The sequence below is a fragment of the Electrophorus electricus genome, chromosome 10 (assembly GCF_041902795.1).
Source record: "Electrophorus electricus isolate QZ-2024a chromosome 10, ASM4190279v1, whole genome shotgun sequence".
Lineage (NCBI taxonomy): Eukaryota > Metazoa > Chordata > Actinopteri > Gymnotiformes > Gymnotidae > Electrophorus > Electrophorus electricus.
In genome coordinates this window covers 31,617,182-31,638,276 of record NC_137506.1, presented here as the reverse complement: position 1 = coordinate 31,638,276, position 21,095 = coordinate 31,617,182, and the positions used below count along the sequence as shown (strand labels likewise).

Sequence of the window (21,095 nt, the reverse complement as noted above, 5' to 3'; positions counted from 1 at the left end):
GATTTCTTTCTTTTTGTCTGTCATCACATTTACTTTTTAATGTATTTCACATCTTTCAGTATTAAGAGCTGAAAAGCGCGTATTTCTGTAAAACGGCTAGATAACTCCAGCCGAGCCGCACGCCATGGGTCATCAGTCCTTGGTTCTCCTGACCAACGCGAGCCGGAGCCGGTTCAGGTCCGGGTCATGACTCTGAGACTCTAATAGCATGTGCAGCGAAATCAAAGCCTGCGTAAAGATCAGTTTAAGCGCAAGGCTGACATCCTGCTTGCTGTCATCTGTGCTTCTCCCTCTGTGCCAGTGCATTCTGCCCCCCCTGGAGGGACGCGTTTCTGACTGCAGTGAAAGACTTGAAGGAGACACAAACCACTGCAGTGCCAACGTCACCAAAACATCTGCTCTCGGACGAGGGGAGTCGCAGTTATGTCGTGCGCACAGGAACGTACCACTCCAGACAGCAAACGGGGGGGGACAAAGAGAGGGCAAGGGTTAGTCCATCTGAGTCTGACTGTTAACCTGCTTCCTTTCATATGTTTCCATGTGTTTCGTCTCTCCATCATCTCTCTCCTGTTAGCGGGGTGTATATTTCAGTCCTGGAGCAGCTTGTAAATCATACGAGAGGTCGTTTATGCAGGTTTAGTAAACTAACTTTGAATTTCATTGGTTTCACAAAATCCCTTTACAACTTATTTTTGTTCAATTTTTTAAAATTATGTTTTATTGTGAGGCTTTGGGGTCTGCAAAGACATTAAAAAGAATATCCTTTAATTATGATAGATCCTTCACTTTATTTAGGAAGTGGGTGTTAAGAAAACCTACCAGTGGAACCTGACATGTGCTGCTAAATTACACACATAAGGTCCCTGTATTATTCAGTATCCCGATATTTAATCAGTCTTAAAACCAACCGAAGACAAGACAGTTTTTTTTCTAGTTGAAAGGAATTTAGGAATTCATCTTATCTGTAATAAATAATTCAAATGTGATTTGCTCGGAACCGTGGTAGCACGTAGAACGTCCTGTTCTCCGGCTGGGCCTGGGCACCCGCGCGCTGATCTTTGAAGACCACAGCGGTCTATAGCTCTCTGTGCCAGACGAATGGGCCGTGATTGGCCATTTCTGAAGTAAGCAAGCACCAGCAATCAGGATCAGGACAACTGAACAACAAAAAAAGATGTAAAAAGAAAATGAGAGAGAGAGATAGAAACAAAAATAAAGGAATAGAGAGAAGGAAGAACAAGAAGAATAGAAGGTTTAACACCCATGTCGTGCCTCCTTGGCTAATCCAGTATCTGACAGAGGGAGTGACGAGCAGAAGAGCTGTCTCCACTACGGGTCAGTAACACGTCTCAGACAAGTGGGGTGGGTGAGGGACCGAGAGCATAATGGAATGGACAGAAGAAAGTACTGAGAGAGAGAGAGAGAGAGAGAGAGAGAAAGAGAGCACGATAGAAAGTTGGAGTTGGAGAGGGAAAGAGAAGAGAGATTGGAGGAAAGAATAGTTATTTGTAAACAGTCTCGTTGCCATGGGAATGTGTGTGCGCCTGCACGCAGCACAGCAAGAGATTAGTGACAGAAAGGGAAGTGAGCTTGGCTGAGTGACGTCCCGGGACCCAAAGGAACTGATCAATTAGTGTGTGTTCTAGAATAGAACATAGAATTCTAGAACTGGGAGCAGCCTGAGGATTCTAGAATTAGTTTGAAGATTCTGGAATTAGAACTCCAAGCTAGAGAGATCCTTCCTGAAGCCCTTTCCTGACTCTCATCTGTGGTGTGTGTGTGTATGTGTGTGAAACGAAGGGAATTGAAATAATGATCTTATCTAGGCTGAACCGCCTTCCGCAGTGCTCACCCCACCCCACCCCATCCAGACCCTTCCCAAGGCTTTCGAAGGCCGTGTTCCAGTCCGACGATCTCTCCCCTCTACTCACCTACGCGCCACAGAGCAAACGTCTGCTCTAGAATATTGGAATGTTTGAATATTGAATGCATTGTATGTCTTTTGGTTATGTCTTGCTTTTGTTCAAAGTATTTACTGCGGATTAATGAAGAAAATGAGCTCGCCACTCTTCGAACTACCCAAGCACACAGGGGCAGTGGGAAAGGAACCCTTCTGACCTAAAATCCAACTTTGAAATGAGCTTTGGAGAATTTGTGTATTTATTGATGTATATTTTAGGTAGTATATTCTTTTTCCATTCTTATATTATATAGTCATATATTTACATATATTTACACTCTCCTTGGAGGTCCCATATGACCACAGTCCATGTTTAGAGTGTCCCCTTGAGGAGTAAGCCGGAGGAGACCGGAGTTTGAGTTGAACTGTTTTGGTTTTTTTTGCTGTATCTCTGGAGGCTTGGCAGCCGGTATCTCTGGTGATGTCACCAGACACAGGGGTCCGCCCACCTTCACGGTGCCATATGGCCTATAGCGGAGGCGTAACCAACGGAACCCTGGCAAACGAATCGCACAGAGGCCACTGGTGAGGTAGGTACAGGTGCCTCCCATCTGGTCTCTGTATTTGTCCAGGCCATCCTAAATTTCCTCTACGTGGCCTTCTAACAAATAAACACTTTTATACTCGTGCATGTCCTTGTGCGTGATTACATTTAAAAACATAAAGAATTTTTTGATTTTTTTTTTTTTAATTATTAAACTTAACATTCAACTTTCGGTGTCCACTATAAATCAAACTAATATCTGGACTTCTTTCTCTGTTTTTTAAAAGCATAATAAATAAATGAACCACTAATTAAACGGGTTTTAAAGCTGCCTCTGTATTATTCTGTAGATTACCAAAGCCTAAGACCAGCACCTCTGACACCCAACTCCAGAGGTCGTAAGCCCTGCAGCTCAGGTAAGGCCTTTAGTGTATTCTTATAATTGAGCTTTAAGCAATTACAGAAGAACTAATGCATCTTAAATGGCTTTTAAATTAAGAGTAAAGATTGGCTTTTTTTGCATTGCCTTTCCATAGACTGACGGCAAAAGGTCTGCAGTGGTAGTCTGGGGAAAGTGGCCAGCCAGAAGAGGCGATTCATAATAATGGACTGTTCTTTATATCCATCACCCTTTGTCACAGAACCCATTAGTAAGGCATGCGCTTATACTTCTGTAGGAAACGTTGTGTGCACGTGTACACACATGGCAAGAACATTTCCTCTCACCTGTACAAGCCCTGGCGGTTCTCTGAAGACTCGACTAATTGGGCTTTAATTGACTAATTAACTATCTGCTCCGAAGAGCAGAAGGAGAGAGAGGGCAGAGGACCATTTCAGATGTTTCTGGTCTTGATACTGTGTTTGTGTGTGTGTGTGTGTGTGTGTGTGTGTGTGTGTGTGTGAGTGAGTGTGTGTGTGTGTGTGTGTGTGTGTGTGTGTGTGTGTGTGTGTGTGTTCCTTTCTCTCTTGTACTCTTCTAGACTTCATATTTTTCTCTTGGACTCATTCCTGTTCTGCTCTTTGTAAATGTTGTTTTCTATTCTCTCTCTCTCTCTCTCTCTCTCTCCCTCTCTGCCGTGGAGAGGCACTCAAGCGCACCACAGAGCTCCTGTCTGTCACAATCGCACGCGTTCCCCATTAGTGTGACAAACACAGTTGACATCCAATTCCCCCCCTCCCCCACTTGCACGACGGTTTCTCACAAAATGGATGACGGAGCCGAGCAGCAGTTCACTCAAAGTGCCGTCATCCCTGTGCGCCCTGAGGACATTTACCACCAAAACACCGTCACACACATGAATGACAGCTCGTCCCACACTAAGTGAAAGGCTATGGCGGAGACGGACAGGAATGTGTGGCGACATCTCAAACAAGGCGCTGTTTGTGTTCTCTGCCGTAGTCATGTAGAGTTAATCACGCGCGCCCGCGCGCGAACATAGCACTGGGGGGATTTTACTAGTCCACGTTCTCATGACGTGGTCGCTTGAAAAACCGTTGCGTCACAGATAAATGTGCTCGGCCAAAGATCCGTTACAGGTATGGAACTCCTTTCGTGTTCCTGTGTGTGCCGCTGGGTTCCAATATTCACAATTCCTTCAAAATGCGTTCTAGAATGTCTACGCCATCAAAACTGATTTCCCGAGAGATTCTAACAAAATTCTAGAATGTTTAATGGTCTCTGTTTGTGATGAGTATATTCTAGTAACGCATCGTGTGTAGAATACCAGTTTTTACAAGACAGCCTGCTTTTACCTTGGTACAGAGTGCCGGTATTACGACATCAAGTTTACTGTCACATCGGAGCTGTGTGAAGAAGTGACGCTGGAAGAACTTGTTTAGGGGGCTCATTTTCATGGCACTGCTGCCATCTCCTGGCAGTCTGTGGAACTGCGTTACTTTGCGAATTCGCGGTATCAGCAATCATGACGCAGTACAAATTAAACAGGAGTGTTTATTTATTAGCGTAAGCATTTTAATGACACAAAGGAAAGAGGGGAAGAATAGTGCTGAGATGTGGAAGTATTGGATTCGCTTGCTTTCTCTCTCCTGTATTTCAGATCAATTTCTCTATAATGTCCTGCAGGCCTGGTTGAGCTGTGACTGCAGCCATAGTAGAAGTGAGTCAAATTAAATTTTCAGATCAGTTTCTGAAAGGGAGAGTGAAACAGGTTTAAATTGATCGCTGACACAGTCTTTTGTAAAACCGTGCCTACCCCACTACTCCAGAGATTTTACATAACAAAATGTATTTTAATCCCCTCCTTCCCTAATGGTTTTACGGGGATGCTGACAACATTCTTCTTACCTCTTCTGAATTTATGATTAAAGGTCTGATGAGATGGGAATTTTTTTCCATTAATTCCTGAAACTACTAAGGTGTGACCCTGGATGGCCCTTGGCTGGAGGAATTTGTATATTCCTGTGTGGCTTTGGGATTTAACCAGAGGTGTACCGGTAATAGTGCTATTTTTTATTTTACATTGAATTGCATCCAAGGAATTTTGCTCATGAAGATTCTGTCTTTATGCTGCAGTAATCTGTGAATCTCTATCGTTACAGGCACCCGTCCCAAGTGGGAGGGGTTTGTTCATGAATATGTTGTGGTGTACAATGTTATGATGGGTAAATGTTCCTGGTTGATTGTTTCAGGTGCAAAAAATGAGCTCAGTGGCAGATGTATGGATGAATGGATGGAGGGAGAGAGAGAGAGAGGCAGAGAGAGTGTTCTGGGTAGGCTCTATGAATGAAATAATTAATTAATTAAATAATTGATTGATTGATTGATTAATCAAAAACAGAACTCTATTATTCAAAAAAGTATTCAAACCCTTTGATGTGGACCTCCAGATTTGAATCTTTGATTTGAATCTTCTGCCCATGAGTAGATGTACAGTTGAGAGTCTGTCTCTCTCTCTTGATCCAGTGGGGCTCCAGGAGAGAAATGTAAATGTTCCCATGTGTAGCAAACAAGAGATTTTAGAATTTACATTTGCTCGACACTTTTATCCAAAGCAACAATTATATCTGAATACAACTTGAGCAGTTGAGGGTCTCGGTCCAGGACCCAACAGTGGCAGCTTGGCAGGGGTGGGGTTTGAACCAGCAATCTTCTGATTACTAGTCAAATGCATTAACCACTGAGTGAACACTGTTGAGAAGGTCACATAGATCATAATGGAAGTGATCCACCTCCACTTTTGGCCAAACTCTATCTGGGATGTCATGGAAAACTAATGCTTCTTTACAGTTGCTTTTTCTTAGTGCTTTATGGACAGGATAGCTAAATACCGAGACATCAATCTGTTTGGACCAAAATAATCTCAACAACATTCATTAAAGCCTTACAGATTTACTTCTGGTTTTGTATCAGATTTAACCCTATAGATGCTGTCTGAACTTTTCACCTCCTTATTACAATGGCTAAGTTATTTTTTTATTTGGGAATATTTTTGCTGGCAATCAGTAAAAGACCTACAACCACACGCTACAGGCTGGTATGCCTGCACGAGAACTGTTCCCAAGACTCTCAAATTTGCATCCACTAAATGTGTTACCTCATTGCAAACATTGTACAATCTCAGCACAGGAGCATTGGTGAAAAGTGACTTCAGCTATTCAAAGCTGGTCTGTTGGGACGTGTTCAGCCAGTGTTCAGTCCCTGTGTAGAAACTGTCTTGCGTTTATTTTACATTTATTTGCATGAATTAGAACTTAGCGAAACAAATAACAAAAAAAATGAAGTTCCAGTGTTGAACTTGCAGTAGAAAAACTGTTTGCTCTACTGATAAAAGGTGGAAAATGGCTCGAACAGGAGGATCCCCATTGCCATCTCACTCAGGAACTTTGTGACTGCTGCCATTGCTTCTGACAACTTAGGAATGAACTTTGCAATATACCGAATTATTCCCAAGCATTTTTTGGAATGTTCAGTATTGCTCAGACCTTATTCTGACGTCAAGCCATCTTCATCTTCACTGGATCCAAAGTACCTTAGTTCTTCCATTGCCCTCTTGTTCTTATTTAGTTTCCTATTAATGCTCCAAACTCTGCATAGCAACTATTTCACCATCTTGCCATGCTGCTCTACACTTTCAGTCCACACCAACAATCATCCGTGAAGATTACAACACCATCTAATGCTTCCAGTCTCTGATCTATACACTATTGTAATACTTCAGACTGACGAGACACAAAAAGAAGTCTCCTGAACCTGTATTTTCTGAGTGGTGTATTAAAGGTACATAGCTTGGAATTTTGTGCATACAACTGTATCTGCCACAACCCCTGATTAGCATCTAAATTGTGCACATCTGTTGCCTGAATGTTCTGCTCTCTCAGTACCTTTGGCTCAGTAAATCGGCATTATGACATTATGGGGAAATCTTCAGATTCTCATTCTTTGACTCAAAACATGAAATAAATAGCCATAGATGGAGAAGGTGGCTGAAACCTTTTCTTAAGGAAAGCCAGTGTGAAGAACAATGCATTTGTACATTGTATTAGAGTTCTGGAAGAGTTCTGTTTCTTTGGAAGTATTTTACTGGTGGCAGGAAAACACTTGCATTTATGCCTCTTTTTAAAAAAAAAAAAAAAACACAAAGGAAATGTTAAGTTGGGAGCACATGTGTGAAGAAATTTTGACCCGGGCTTGCTACGTGCTGGTCCTCCTTTAAGGGCCACCAGACCTCTACAACTTGTCCAGAATGCAGCAGTACGACTGGTAGCTGTCCACATCAGCCAAATATAGACCAGCCCCCCATACATAATGTAAAGGGTCAAAGCCAGATCCGTACTTGGTGTACTTTGAACCTCAAGTACAGCTCGACTTGAAATTCCATGCTTCATGTCTCATGGAAGACAAGCATGGAGACTATTCTCTGTCCTGGCTCCTAGATGGTGGAACGAACTTCAGCTGGCTGTCCGGACAGCAGAGTCCCTTGCAGTCTTCAAAGGTAGACGGAAGACACATCTGTTTGTGGGATATTTAAACGACCACTGACCCTGCTCCTATGTTTAGTAACTGAAACTAGTACCTATTGTAGGGTATTGTTTGTTATTGCACTGATTCTTGTCTGAGATGGACCTTATGTGTTTTGCACTTCTAGGCATCATCATTGATCCTTGTATTTCAACAGTATTCTAGTTCATTGGTATCTTGAACTCTAACCTACTGTACGGGCTAGAATGTATTCTATGAGGAAATGACAAAGCACTTTCGTAGGTCACTCTGGATAAGTGCATCTGCCAAATTCCGTAATTGTAAATGTCCATACAAATCATTTTGCATGCACAGTAATCCTCAATAGGACCGTTCAATGTCAAATCAAAATTATATTCAACTCAATTTTTTGTGTTTTAAGTGAATGTTGGTTAATTACTGTATTAGTGTAATTGGATTCAGTTTTCAGTGTAGTCTAAACATTGTGATCTATCTGCATTGGGAATACCAGTGCTCCTTAGCAAAACGCTTACCGTAGAACCCTGAGGCACTTCAATTGATATGGAGATTCTTAGCAGCAGTTTTGGCACAAAGATGAGACTTGGACAGCCAACATTATAAATATGAGGGGCCTGTGCTTTCATTCTTGATAGATGTTTTTGCCAATCAAATAAATCACTTTACACAAATAGATGGTTGAATGTATTCAGGTTTGGCATCATTGCACACTGTCATGTCTGCAAATCCAACTATTATTTTATCCTGCATTTCATCATAGTACCAGGTGAAAAATGCCACATGAGCTTTCATCAGCCAAAATACTGCTTGATATTTTTTTTTTTTTCTGTTCAGATGAACTTGTACAGATCCTCTGAACATTCAGGTTTCAGTGCCATGTTCAAAATATCTGCTGTGTTGGTTGATGAGCGGGCAGTTTTTTGTTTTGTTTTGTTTTTTGCTATTTATGAATTAGGAAACATTTTCCTGAATAGCTTGTCTGGGAGCTCATACACCTGGAATGACAGGTTGTATTCAATGATGAAAGCTGTAAGGTACACCTCATCTCTAGAGACCTTTGTCAGACTGGTTTTTTGCTGGAAAAAAAAAATCGAGCAGGTTTCACTGCACTTAGCCTTCCTAAAAGAAATGAAAGCATACTGTGTAACCTTATTATATTGTCAAGTAATACTTGGTTTAGTGATTTTGTCTAATCCGTAAACCAAACTGGTATGTGCAGAACATATTACCTTAATATATGTATTTAGATTATTCTAACAATTTATTCTTATACAACTTGAAGCAAGTCTACAGGGAGAATGGCCATCAAGTAGAACTTTAATAGAGTAGCTCCTTAGCAGATAGCAAGCCAGTTTAAAAAATCTTAGCTATGTTAATGAATGAACTCACCTCAACATATCTTTTACAGTCATTTAATCCACCATGGGCAATAGAAAAGTCACTGTTGCAAACAGGCACCAGTGTAAACCAGTCATATGGAAGGGTATTCTAATGTCTGTTAGCTAGCTAACATCTTGTACAGACATGGATCATTGCTGCTTTTTTTAAAGTGGAGCCAGTGATGTAATAGATAACATGAATTGGTTACATAGCTAGCAAGAAAAGCTAAGGGGTGGTAAAGGTCTATATGATAGCTGGATGTAATATACTGTCAAGCTATTGATGTTATGTCCGAACCAGGGCCAGCTTCCCTGTAAAATGTTTGATCCGTTTATGATTTTAGGTCTCCTGGATAGGACATCTAAATCAGGTTTAATCAGACTGGCATTTACTGCACGACTTCTGGCAGCAGCACTTGGGTTTCTAAACCCCTTATATATTGATATCTCAGGTGCCATGGAAAGGAAAACTGTATTTACCTTGGCATATTTGAACAAGGAGTTGTTCTCTACATAGAAGTGACATACTGGGAACCTCAAACTCATACTGCGACTGACGTAGCTGTGCACCTGTCTTCAAATGTTAATCCAACGTAAGAAAACACGGTCGTAAAATAGACCAATTCCGAAATTCCTAGACTGGTACATACGACTCTTGATTGACAAAAATAGGCCCCTACACCAGCCCACATTAGACCCCAGGCAAACCCGAAACTTCAATAGTTGCAGTTATGTGAAGAATTAAACTATGACAACGGAGCAATGGATATGGTTCATATTTAACAGGCCCCCAGACCGTTTCCAAACCTTAATATCAAAGATATCCGTTTTTCCCTAAAGTGCTTAACTGCAGTGGCCTATAAATTGTTGGTAATTTAAAATAAGGCTGTTGGCTTTTACGGTACACCGCAGATAGCTAATAAATATGCCCATTGGCTTAATAGTTCTGACCACCAAAATCAAACCAAAAATGACTCCTAAAAACAGCTGCCATTAGTTAAAAACAATTATTACTTGATATACAACTACTTGCCTAATTGAATTATTAATGGGAGAACAATGTAATTATTGCTGTCTTCAATTTCAACTGTGTGTGTGTGCCACTAACTTAATTTAGCTATATGTAGTCAAAGAATATTCCTCATTGGCCCATTGTGAGTTGCCATTTTCCCACAAGCCTCATTGAACAGTCACAAAATATGAAACAGTTGGAAAAACATGGTATCTTAATAGACACATTCAAAAAGTAATGGTAGTTGTCTTATGTATCATGTTATATCTTAAGAGAGATTTCAGAGTAATCTGTTAGGTTGCTAGATGGCTAACTTAACTAGCTAGCTTTGTTGAATATCTAGCTAGCAAGGTTTAGCTAGCTGTCTAATTTTCTGTAATTTATAAACGTTTCACGTTATCTTCATCAATTTGCACACGCATGTCTGAAGTCGCAGTATAATCATAAATTTGATCAAGTTCAGGATCCCTGGGATTGCGTTATTGACATAATTTCAAAGCATGTTTCACATGAAGACAGTTAATGAGCGACTTACTAGACTTTTTCTTATTCGTTTAGACATGTTCAGTATACAATAAATCAATCAGTAGCATCTGACAAGAGGAATTATATCAATAATCTCAGACTTCATGTATCAGACACGCAGAAATTGCCTGGCGTGTGGTGCTTCTTCATGAGCCCACAGTTTTCATATGACACACTGGACCCAAGTCTCATATGATTGGCTGTTTGAGAATAGCGCTATACAAACACGGCTGCAGGCACCCATCTTCATCTGATGAAGTGTCATCTAGAGCCTTTCTATTTGTGTCCACCTTCTTTTTTTCTTTGGCATTTTAAGATTTGTCCTCCTTCTCCAGCCCTGTTTCTTGTGGGGAAAAATTTCAGCGTCATGTGCCTTCAGGTATGGCCAGATGTTTTCTGAAGTTTCTTGGTGCTGAATTGGCATTGTTGGGCAATGGTGACAGTGCTTACTGGCAGGTCTTGGTCGGTGTTGTGGCAAATTGTCCCCAAATCACTGTGGAAACCCCCCCGTTTGCTCTATTGTAAAGTTAGCTAAGTTCAGGACATATTTTCTCTTCTACTACATACAAATGTGTCATTGTGAAGAAGTTAAGTTGGGAGCACATGTGTGAAGAAATTTTGACCCGGGCTTGCTACGTGCTGGTCCTCCTTTAAGGGCCATCAGACCTCTACAACTTGTCCAGAATGCAGCAGTACGACTGGTAGCTGAAAGAAAGAAAATAATTATAATTAATTTTGTCATTTTTTATTTCAGAAGGTGAAAAATGGCAAATCTGTGCTTACTTCAGGACACAGTGCCTTGCCTTTCCCAGACATGATATGGCATCAGATCCAAGTAGATGCACAAAACTAGTATTCCACTTTTACCTTACGCCCTGTGTTGTGGGAAATATTAACACTGAAATAACCATGTTGTCAAGCTTGCGACTTTTTTTTACGAGTTGATCTAATAACCAATAATCAAACTGAACTAATAATCAATAATGTCCTAATTATTTAAGTTAATTTTTCCTGCTAATCAGGGTGGTGACCCAATTAATTAAAAAAATTTCAACTGCCAATGCTACAAACCACATAAATCCACAACAGGTATAAATAAGCCAAGAACATAATAGGTTTGCAAAATCAACTTCTTTATTTATTCTTAAATTTCATTCTTTTAAGACATTTGAAACATTATGGTGGCATCATAGCTGCTAGCTTCTAAAAGAGAAGACTTTTGATAACCAAAGTGCTAGAATAGTTCAGTTTAAATGGCTTCACTCTGTAAGTAAGAATTTATTTTAAAAAGGTTGCTCAAGTGAAAAGAGGTTATCAACAAAATGAACATAACAGACTACACTGTGCCCCACCTATTGATTGACAAGTTAAGAGGGAAGCGGAACAGCGCCCTAAATGACCTCATTTCCTTCTTAAAGTCCATCAGTAGTCCGTCATCACACTGTAGTCTTAGTGGACACCATCCACACCACCAGCCGGCTACTGGGCTCTACTCTATCCGGCTCTACAGAAAAAAGAAAAGTCCAGCAGCTAAAGAAAATCTCTGCACAGCAACACAGACTCTGCTCTAACAGGGATCACACAGTTTCAAACACTATTTATTTTATGTTTAAAATAATTAGTATGACCATCCAGTGTTCATTTGTGTAATACATACATTATTAATTCTACAGTCAGAGATCTGACGTCTTCGCGTGTGAGTAAATGTATCCTGGGAAGGAAATGTTCACAAAAACCTGGACAAAATAAATTTTAAAAAAGCCTTTTTACCTAAAAATCACAGCAGTGTTAGGAAAACCCTGTGAGGACACCGACTGTTATAACAGTTACACACAGCCAAACAAGATACAGAAAGACTTTTACACTTTTTAGCCGATACACATGAGACAGTTACTGTTGAACAGTGAGCCTGTTTGCTAGCGCATACATTCAGTTCAACTCTCCCTCACGGACAACCTGTCGGCAGCACAGTCGGCCACCAGAGGCAGTATAGCAAACCAGAGGCCATGTGGCCAAAGTCCTTTACACTTAAACGGCGCTACAGTGTAGATGCTTTTTTCCCTTAGGGTAACATTTCTGAATACAAAACTGTGGGGATCTTAGCGCTATATGTGCACACGAGCAAAACATTTCTAAATGGGTTTGTTCGTTTTAAATACAGTATTCTGCAAACTTACAAAAGAAGGTTCTTAAAATAAGGTGAATTACATGCATCAAAATAATAGAACTCTGAATGACAAATTCCCATTTTGGGAACTGTTGAAATTCGCAGAGGACTTTGCATAACACTCCCCTGTTTAAAGTATTTCTTTTCTTCATGTACAAACCTAACAGCTATAATAATCAGTTATACAAGAGCATGGGAAGTTTCATTCAACTCTTAAAATGTTGAAAGCACTTAAAGTTTTCCGTAATTGGTGCTTTCTCAACCTAACGGCTATTATATTAAGAGTTTTTACACAATGTTAACTTATGTACAGAAAAAAAATCACCACATTAATTTTGTTTTTTTTTTGTTTTGCTTTAAAACAAATACAAAAAAAAAAAACCCATAGCGCAATCTTCCTCCTGATTGGGTAGCTCTGCGTGAGGGAGAGGGCGAAGGAGGAAGGAGCAGGAAGGAACAGGAAGCGAGAAAAAAAGCGTCCTTGTGCCGTCTTTGGTCACAGGAAATTGTGTATGTGTTTGCGTCTGTGTGTGTGTGTGTGTGGGGGGGGGGGTTGTTATGTCCTTGTTTCTTTTTATTGAGAACTCTTCAAGGCTGTTGCCAAGATCCAGTCCAGCATCTCCCGATAAACACAGCACAGAAAGGTTTCTGTTTTCCTGCTGGTTCATGTGAGTTCAGGAAGTACACTCTTCTGGTTCCTGCTAAAAAGCATGAAATGAAGCCTTTCCAGTCCCTCCAAAACTGGAAGTACAATTTCCTATGTCCCGATATAGAATGGAAGCAGAATTTTCCAAGAACAGATGGCAGAAAAGCAGAGTGTGCCGTCATGCTCATGCGAGAGTGGGGAAGATCCGGTGGGTGGTTCCCGGAACACAGTTTGACCAAGCATTATTGGCCCCGCCCTCCGGAGACAGAGGAGGAAATACCTGCAAACGGAAGCACAAAACGGCAGTTTCACGACTATCTGATCACAAAATGATCACGATTTTAGATTCCATCTTTATGGTAATTCATTTAATTCAATTATTCTGTAATATGAGGTTTTATGAGATAGTGAATCTCACTTAAATGAACTGACCTTTGTAAAAACAAAAAAGGGGGTAGGGGACAGAACCTTTGTCAAAGTGAATGAAGGTTTATGAATATAAAACTACGGAGTTGTTTTGAGATTCATCCCCATGGGGGAAACTCAGGTTATACAGTAGCTCCAGCACAGAATAGAGTTAAAGGAAGAATTACATGGGGACCATCACTATACTTTACACAATAGCTCCAGTGCCACTCCATCCCCTATTGATACACTGACTAGTGATATGGAGCGTAATGTAAGTAACAATAAGTGAAATACCAGCAGTTGTACAATGTGGAGGACTACTGGGACTAAGGAAAATATCAGTGCAACAGTCGTATATGGTATAATTATTGTAACATAATATGTAGTATACCAATAGTAGAACACACACACACTTTTTAAATGACTTTGTATTTTTTCTATGTCTCTTTTAGTCCCTTTAATGAAAGAACCAGGCTGGAGTCCATGACAGGTTAAAGTTCAGACTTACGTGTCCACCTCAGTGAACTGTTCAGACGTACCTGTTAATCCCAAACTGTGTCTATGAATGAAACTTCTTCTCTGACGATCTCTTCTCTTCCTTCCTCCTTGCTTTGGATACATCTCCCTGTTTTCACACACACACACACACACACACACACACACACACACACACACACACACACACACACACAAAGAACGCTGTATTAGAGAAGCATTTTCTACAAGTCAGCAATTAACCATGTCTCAGTGACCAGTCAGAAAACAGCAGAAGAGACTTCTGTGAGAGGAAGCCATCACACGATCCATCACATTGAAGGAAGAAGAACTGTTACAGAGATTGGGAAGAAGACAGCAGAACAGTGGGAGTCTCAGAGTCGTGATCTTAAAGCAAGTCAACCAGAAGCACCAGGGAAAAAGAGATTTATCACAGCTGAACACACACACGTGCACCACCCACGCCTTACTGCCTTATAGTCCCGGCAGGAGGGCCCAGGGCACCAGTTTACCCAATAATTATATGTTAAAAGCCCTGTGTGTGTGTGAGTGGAGATGACACTGAAGTGTGCAGTGCCGTTACCCTGCAGGAATCCAGTTTGAAACTCCAGACTCCTGGTGCATTAGATCCCTGTCTATGTGCTAACAGTAACTGTAGCAATGGCTACATAGTGAAGCTTGGCTATAATAGGATCAGGAGAGGCCAGTTAAATACTACACTGCTTTAGAAAGTGCTGCCCTCTGCTGGTCCTTAAAGGTAAATGCATGCTGTAACAATACCTGCCTGTCAGCGTCCCCGTCCCCAATCTACTCATGGTCCAGTTTAAATAAATACATCAATGAAAGTCAGAACTGACGTTGCACATGTTCATCTGAGTTTTCCTGCAGTCACAGACCTTCCGATACACCACTCCCGAATTTCCCATTTGGGATTGTTTTACCGGGCACTAGCACACGTGTCCGGACCACAGCACACGTGCCAACTCGGTCAGTTACTTCATGCCTTTTGTTCTGCTGTTTGCTCGTTTCACTGACGTGCACCCAGGCAGTGCTGACCTCTAGTGGCAGAGGTGCATGGAAGCCAGGCCCTAGCAGGCCGTCGCTCTCCCCGGGAGAGAGAGACCCAGAGCAGCCCAGGCCCTGCTCCGAACCCTCACCTCCCTTGTCCGTCGCGGCCTCCACCCGCTGGAGCACCTTTCTGATGATCTGTTGAGGGTTGATGAAGGGCAGAGGTCAGGATGGGAGGATGAAATGGGGTTTTGTATGTGCACAAGTGAGTGAAATGAAAGAGAAGAGATAAGGGTTAAAAAGGGAGAGGGGAGGGGAGGATATGCTGGAATCAAGTGTGCTGATGATCTTGAGAATTTTGAGAAAAATGTATTGAACAGGCAAATGTAAATGTCACCAGTGGGAGAGAGAGCGGAAGAAAGCAGAGGAAAGAGATGAATGAATGATGCAGTATTACTTTTCTGTGAACGATGTTTCCCTCTTCATCTACACACTGCTCCTCTGAAACACTCTCTGTTGGAATTCTCCACGCCACATCACCCTAAAGTGAGGAAGACATCAGTCCAGGACCCAACCCCACCCTCTCACACACACACTACTCCTGCAAGCATGTCCTTGCACAAGCAGATCATCTTAATCTGCAGTCTATTTTGCACTGGGTTGGAAAAGCATTCATAATAAATTACAATCTAAAGGAAAAGGACATGATTGGTTTGAGATGAGACCTGGGAAAGGTAAACACTCTAAAAAGAGAACCGTCAAACACGAACACACACACACACGCACACACACACACACGGCAGAAGGGAGGCGACCAAGCATGCAAGTGTCCAGATATCCCCAAACCATGTGTATGTTGTGAGGTTACACTCATGTACTAGCGCAGGCCACACAGAGATCCAGTCTGGACACGACATGACAGCAGACGCCATGTGTCTGGACCCAGCACACCTCCACATCCTTACGGCTACCAACACGAGCAGTACTGGCCCAGCGATCTGCTAGCAGGAGGGCAGAGCCTGCCCTCCTGCCTGGGCGACGGCGGTACCTTCAGGAGGAAACGTCTGCGAAACACTTGTGTGGTGATGGTGCGTTCCTCATCCACGCCAGACTCGGTAGCCTTGCACTGCTAACGAACGCATTTACAGCACACGGCTCTAAAAGCTCACTCTTCAGTCTACGAGGGGTATTGCAAAATGGACCATAATAATCTCATAATAAAACCATATTATAATCTCACCTTGATTTTGTGTTCAACTAGGAGTGTCCCCTCCTCTCGACCTGACCCTCCCTTCATCCCGTTGGAGTCTTGTGATGCTGGACTGTGGGGAGGAGCTTCAGAATGCTCGCCGTTTTGCCGAGGTTTCCCAGCATCCTCTCTGGATGATGATGTCACACAGTCACTGGAGTTGTCCTGACTAAATTTATTGACATTATTTATTGACATTATTTATTGACATTAAGCATCACTTCGAAATGCCAAATAAATAAATAAATAAATAAATGCAATAAAAACAGACATTTTAAACCACCAGATTTAACCTGAAACATTTGGTCTGGGTATCGTAGATGTTACTATGATTTAAAAGGAGGTTTTTCTTTTACTGTGAATTTATTGGTTACCATTTCTTAGTAGAATTATTTGAAAAGTTTTATATGTGATATTTTGTTATAATTATTCTAAGCACCTTTTATATTACTGATTGCTCTAAGACAATTATGATTAGCAGATATTGGTTTATTGATCGTTACGGTCGTGTGTGGTAACTGTTGTCTTGCCTGTCGATGAAGTCAGAGCTGAGGCATGGAGCTGGAGTGGACGGATCTGCGTTGACATTGGTCTCGCTGAGCCAGCCTGTGGAGAACGAACACACCTCAAACTCTGCCTCATCCCTCACTCCCTCCCTCTCACTCTCCTCCCTGTCATCCCTTTCTCCACTCTGGCACTCTGACTCCTCCCCTCTCTCCTCCTTTTTCTGCTCTTCCTCTTCCTCTCCTCCAGAGTGACATTCCCTCAAGACCTCTGCCCAAGGACGGAGGGTGGGGTCATCCTTGCGATGACCTTTGACATTATCTAGCATGACCCTTTCCTTGTCTCGAACTTCAAGGGGTGTGCGTTCAGATTCATTAGATGATGATGATGATGATGATGAAGATGATGATGGAATATCCTTGCTTTCCTCTTTGCTCTGCTCTGCGGTTTTGCCCTGATCACTGGTGAAGGTGTTTTGATGACAGAAGCTAGACTCCGCCCCTCCCTCTCTTTTCTTTCTTGTCTCACCAGAGTCCCGTCTTGCTGGGGAATCTCCTTCCTCAGACAGAGTGTGTGTGTGTGCCACACCAGCAGTAGGCAAGCCTGTGTCAGCAGGTGTGTGTGGGCGTTCGTCTGCCTCCAGTGGGGACAGCAGCACTTCACAGAACACCGCGGACGCCTCGGTGTGTGTGTGTGAGCATGGCTGGCACTGTAAGTGTGTTTGTGCGTGGACCGAGAGTGTGGGTGCAGCAGGCACTGGAAGCCCGGAAGGGTCAGGAGTGTGAGCTGAGTGTGCCTGGGGGTCAGAAGGGGACGTGTGTGAAAGGGGCTGGCACAGGGCCAGGTCACAGGGTCTCGACGGGGTCACACTAAGAGGTTCCACAGAGGGGCAATGCACAGAGGGCTCCAGGGGCAGACTGGGGTGAGTAAGGGGCAACTGTGTGGGGGGGTGAGAATGCGGGACAGAGTGCAGCTCAGACAAAGCCTGCGGTTCTGCCAGAATGGTGAAGTAACCTGTAGAATATCATAAACGTACACACACACACACACACACACACACACACACGTATAAAGTGGACATGATGACAGGACATGAGAACGCACAAACACACAAATGGATGTGGTGACAGGACGCAAGAAAACCCACAAACAATAAAAGCAGAACCTAAAAATTAAGCCCATGCACAGAAAACAAAAGACAACAAAGTCCTAAAATAGCATCCATGGAGTAAACACAGACCATGGCAGGAGGGATGGACTGGCCATCGGGAATACCGGGACAATTCCCAGGGTGCCGCTCTTAGTGTGGGCCGCTGAGAGAGTTAAAACAACCCGATTTAAATATTCTAATTTTGTAGTGTTGGCCCACAGTATCCTTAACGCATGTCCATCAGCCAATCACAGAAATGCTTCCTCACCCCAGACTAAACCAGAATCACAATATCTGTGAAAACAGTTTAGTAATGAGTGCAAAGTGGAGAAAGCATTGAAAAAGTGCAAAAGGGGTTAAAAAGGCACATGTTAAAAAAAAGATACTTCAACAAGATGTAGAGAAATGTATGAAACTGCACAACTCGTTTGGCTGTCGGAATGAGGAACAGAACGGCTGAAGTGCAAAAAAAAGGTACGTTCAGAGTTCACAGCCTTTTGTTTGTTAGCTAGCAAACAGTATAGCGACCTGTCAGCTTTGAAAGTCAAGTAGTGTGTCTGTGGCATGTTGGCCAATTAGTCTCTTCTCAACCAGCAGACCAATCGGCCCCATCTCAAATGACGCCTATTTCCTACATTGGAGCACTACATTAGAGCACTACATTTCAATTAACAGTCATAGAATGTTAAATAAGTTATTAAAACTATCACTGATCATGAATGGCTTTAGATCAGAGGTATTATGCGCCATTTGTGTGGCGGTTCTGCCGTTTCATGTACAACATAAGGCACTACATAGGGCGAAGGAAGTCATTTGAGATGGTGCTGATAGTCTCCGCTCCTGAGAAGATTAAACTCTGTCCTGGAAACAGTTTGCAAAATAGGATTGAAATGCAGTTTCATTCAAGAAATTACACTTTAGGAGTGATTCTGTGAATAAAACAGTGCTCAGATATTGAAATATACGTCCTCATGAATTGTGACATGTGAATCAGGCCCTGGCGGTGGGGCAGAGGCAACTGCGTTTTCACTTTTGGAGTTGTGATTGTAGTGGCCTGATCTAGAAAAAAGGTCCAGGGTTGAGTTTAGTTCCCAGTCCAGCGCTGAATGATGGTGAAACACAAGTTAAATGCAGCAGCAGAGGAGGGCAAGGCATGGAGGAAAGAAAGAGGAAGAGCGAGGGAATGTGGAGGGAGGCTGAGGAGATAGAGGAGGCTTCAACAGAGCAGAAGTGACACAGCTGACTCGTGGGGGTGCTGAGACAGAGGAAGGGCTGCCATCACTCACGTACCAATGGAACTTTATATGGGAGCTTTGTGCAAATAAGGCGTCGTGTGCAAGCAGAGGTTGTGACATCAGCAACTTTTACCCACACTGACACACACAACGCCAGCGAAGAGAGTAAACACACAACACTTACACACTCAAAAAAAACTTGCAGTAAGAAGGATGATGTGGGGAACAAGAGACTGGAAGAAATAGGGATTGATGGATGGATGGATGTAGGAAAGCTGGATGGATGGATGGATGGATGTATGGATGTAGGAAAGCTGGATGGATGGATGGATGGATGTATGGATGTAGGAAAGCTGGATGGATGGATGGATGGATGGATGAATGGCTAAATGGATAGATGGATAGATAGATCACTCCAGGGATGCAGAGAGGTTGGAATCTCCTTTCTCTCCCTTTTTTCTCTATCCCTTCATTGAGGGAGGAAGGGACAGATGGAGGAGAAAGCCACGGGAGAGGCAGACCAGAGTAGATCCGGGCCCAGGGCATGCGAGGAACTGAGGAGGGTAACGCCCACAACTCCAACACCACCTAGACACAGCTACAGGGCACCAGCATGCATCTGGCTCGAAGATCACTACAGTTTTACGCTCGTAAAAAATGTCACATTACCATTACAAGAATAGATCCCAAACAACAGCTGTAAAGTCTTGAAATTTACAAGACATAAAATTTCTAGGATGCGCCGTTGCCGATGCAGTGTCTTCTGCAAAACATCACCGCGTTAATAACACATCCGTAACAAGTGTGAATTACAGTAAAGTTCAGACTTCCTGTGAGACGTAAGATTTTCCTGAACTGACAGGGCACCATGCAGAGATTGCCTCGCCCTACATCACTGTTTGCATGCATGTTCAAATACAGACCCATGCATTCAGGGGTTGGGGTGAGGAGGTGCAAAATTATTACGTCAAAAGGAATGGTTTACAAAAAAGGACGACAAAGAAAGACAGACAGGGCTGACGTGTTGGGCAGAGTGGTTTGGGGGTAAACGCATATCCATCACCTGTTCTTTGAGTTCAGAACACCTTCTTTCCATAGAGTGCTGTGTTTCAGACACAGTATTCAATAACAGCAGGTTCTGAACACAAGAGGTAGGCGCGGGGAAAAAAAATCCCATGTGGAAGAATTAACCACGTCTCAGAGTAATTCCACTGATTACTTTAGGGCCGTCCATCCAGAAACATGACAATGTGGGAAGGACCAAAGGACAAGTAAAAAAAAATACGGATAAAGTAGGGATGGGGGGAGAAGGAGGGGGTCAGCTAGATGGGTCTAAACTTTACCATCCGCTTTCTCCTGGTACACAGCGCTATCATCTGCAAAACTTCTGGTGCCTGAAATGTTACCATAGTCAAATATGGGCCCTTCCAGCAGAGTGACAATATCCATCCGGTTCACTTTGGTCAGGACTGCAGTCAGCGCGTCCGCTGAGGAAACACATCACAGCGTAAGCAACACACTAGTGCTTAGGATTAGTGTCTTTTAAAACACCAGCAGATTCTGAAGGTTTTATTGGTTCATAGTACTGTATTTAACGTCTTCAGATGCTAGTGTTATACACATGTGTCTGAGAAAAAATAAAGGGGACGCGAGAGAGAGAAAGAGATCAACTCACTGGTGGCATTTTTCCCATCTCTTCTCACCCACTTCTTCAGAAGCATAAAGCTCTGGGCAGTGAGGGAGTTGGGGTTCTCTGTGCGAATGTGATTGATTTCATCCACTGAGAAATTCATCTCTCGAGCCAACTCTACATCACATCACAAACACGCCGTGTCACGACACGCCAGAATAAGGGTGTAGCACAGTGCAGCACAAAACATCCTTTAGTAATGGTACAGAAAACGTAAACAGCTTAC

General features: G+C 42.7%; 2 protein-coding genes across 49 annotated transcripts in view; one reads left to right on the top strand and one right to left on the bottom strand.

Moving 5' to 3' along the window:
* Positions 1-6,817, top strand: part of qkia (QKI, KH domain containing, RNA binding a) — a 124,975-nt gene extending 118,158 nt beyond the window's left edge. For 6 of the 9 annotated variants that reach the window (XM_081721241.1, XM_081721243.1, XM_081721240.1 and 3 more), the window contains 4 exons: positions 302-488; positions 2,358-2,490; positions 2,795-2,860; positions 2,981-6,817. In XM_081721241.1, coding sequence (XP_081577367.1) covers positions 302-488; positions 2,358-2,434 — 264 coding nt within the window. In that variant the 3' untranslated portion in view covers positions 2,435-2,490; positions 2,795-2,860; positions 2,981-6,817. Of the gene's footprint in view, positions 1-100; positions 489-2,357; positions 2,491-2,794; positions 2,861-2,980 lie in introns of those variants that run through there. The other 3 variants (XM_081721245.1, XM_081721247.1, XM_081721246.1) reach the window with 3 other exon arrangements.
* A 4,612-nt stretch (positions 6,818-11,429) lies between these two features.
* ank3a (ankyrin 3a) overlaps positions 11,430-21,095 on the bottom strand; it is a 128,144-nt gene continuing 118,478 nt past the window's right edge. For 25 of the 40 annotated variants that reach the window (XM_081721209.1, XM_081721219.1, XM_081721204.1 and 22 more), the window contains 6 exons: positions 20,855-20,986; positions 20,523-20,666; positions 16,821-16,896; positions 16,282-16,459; positions 14,078-14,163; positions 11,430-13,410 (listed from right to left, as the gene is read on the bottom strand). In XM_081721209.1, coding sequence (XP_081577335.1) covers positions 14,098-14,163; positions 16,282-16,459; positions 16,821-16,896; positions 20,523-20,666; positions 20,855-20,986 — 596 coding nt within the window. In that variant the 3' untranslated portion in view covers positions 11,430-13,410; positions 14,078-14,097. Of the gene's footprint in view, positions 13,411-14,077; positions 14,164-16,281; positions 16,460-16,820; positions 17,809-20,522; positions 20,667-20,854; positions 20,987-21,095 lie in introns of all 40 variants that reach the window. The other 15 variants (XM_081721224.1, XM_081721235.1, XM_081721229.1 and 12 more) reach the window with 6 other exon arrangements.